We start from the raw sequence: 860 nt of genomic DNA, 5'->3' as shown, positions 1-860 counted from the left end.
AAGGCATGATCAGAGGCAATTATGCATGAATATATGTGTTTATCTCTACTGATTTACAGTCTAGTGGAGTCAGAGCTGGAGAACAATCAGGCTCAGCTTTCACGGTTCCAGCTTCACTTGGGCTCTGTGAAGGAAGACATTCAGTTCATGGAGGAGAAGCTGCGTAGTGTCATCATGGCCTGCAAAAAGAATCAGGTATTGAACTGCACAGGCTACACCATCATATAGTCTATATTCGTGTCCAAACATATCTGAATACAGTAGTTGATGCTGGCTTTAATTGCTCTTTTTTAGGAAAGTATAAACAAGGTTAAAGCTTCCATAATCGAACTTAAGAACATTGAAGAGGCGCATGCTGAAGACATCAGCTCCCTGGTGAGTTCTCTATGAATTTTACCAGGCAAACGTTGATGTTTATTGTTTCGGGACATGGAATAATAGGCGATTGTCAAATGTACAGGAAGAAGAAGCACAAGAAAATGAACAGAAGATCGAATCGGAGAGGAAAAACTTGAAAGAGGCTCAGGATGAGTTAAAGAAACATGAGAGAGTGCTTATGAATATTAATCAGAAATATAAAGATGTGAAAAAAAAAATGGAGCAACTCTCAGATGAGACAGAACAACTGAAGGTGAGAGACTGCGCTGGACGATCAGTATACAATGCAACGCTCAGTTTAAATATTTTACATTTGAGATTTAAATATTACAATTTTTTGTTTTCTTAAAAAAACTGTCAGTGGTATCAATTCATGGGTGCTACAGGATACCCACAATCATGGAAAACTTGGAAATTTTAGAATTGTCATTTTATGCTATATTATATATATATATATATACAGTGGGGCAAAAAAGTATTTA

The 860-nt window shown here is 36.7% G+C and overlaps 1 protein-coding gene across 1 annotated transcript; it reads left to right on the top strand.

The window, feature by feature from the left end:
* Positions 1 to 21: 21 nt before the first annotated feature.
* LOC107580967 (structural maintenance of chromosomes protein 6-like) lies at positions 22 to 631 on the top strand (the record flags this gene model as incomplete). The annotated part of the gene is made up of 3 exons (XM_016266574.1): positions 22 to 195; positions 295 to 375; positions 461 to 631. Coding segments are annotated over exons 1-3 (426 nt in total), but the record flags the coding sequence as incomplete, so codon positions are not given.
* Positions 632 to 860: the final 229 nt, after the last annotated feature.

The sequence above is a fragment of the Sinocyclocheilus grahami genome, unplaced genomic scaffold, assembly GCF_001515645.1.
Source record: "Sinocyclocheilus grahami isolate Dianchi unplaced genomic scaffold, SAMN03320097.WGS_v1.1 scaffold57115.1, whole genome shotgun sequence".
Lineage (NCBI taxonomy): Eukaryota > Metazoa > Chordata > Actinopteri > Cypriniformes > Cyprinidae > Sinocyclocheilus > Sinocyclocheilus grahami.
This window is presented reverse-complemented; position numbering and strand designations above follow the sequence as displayed.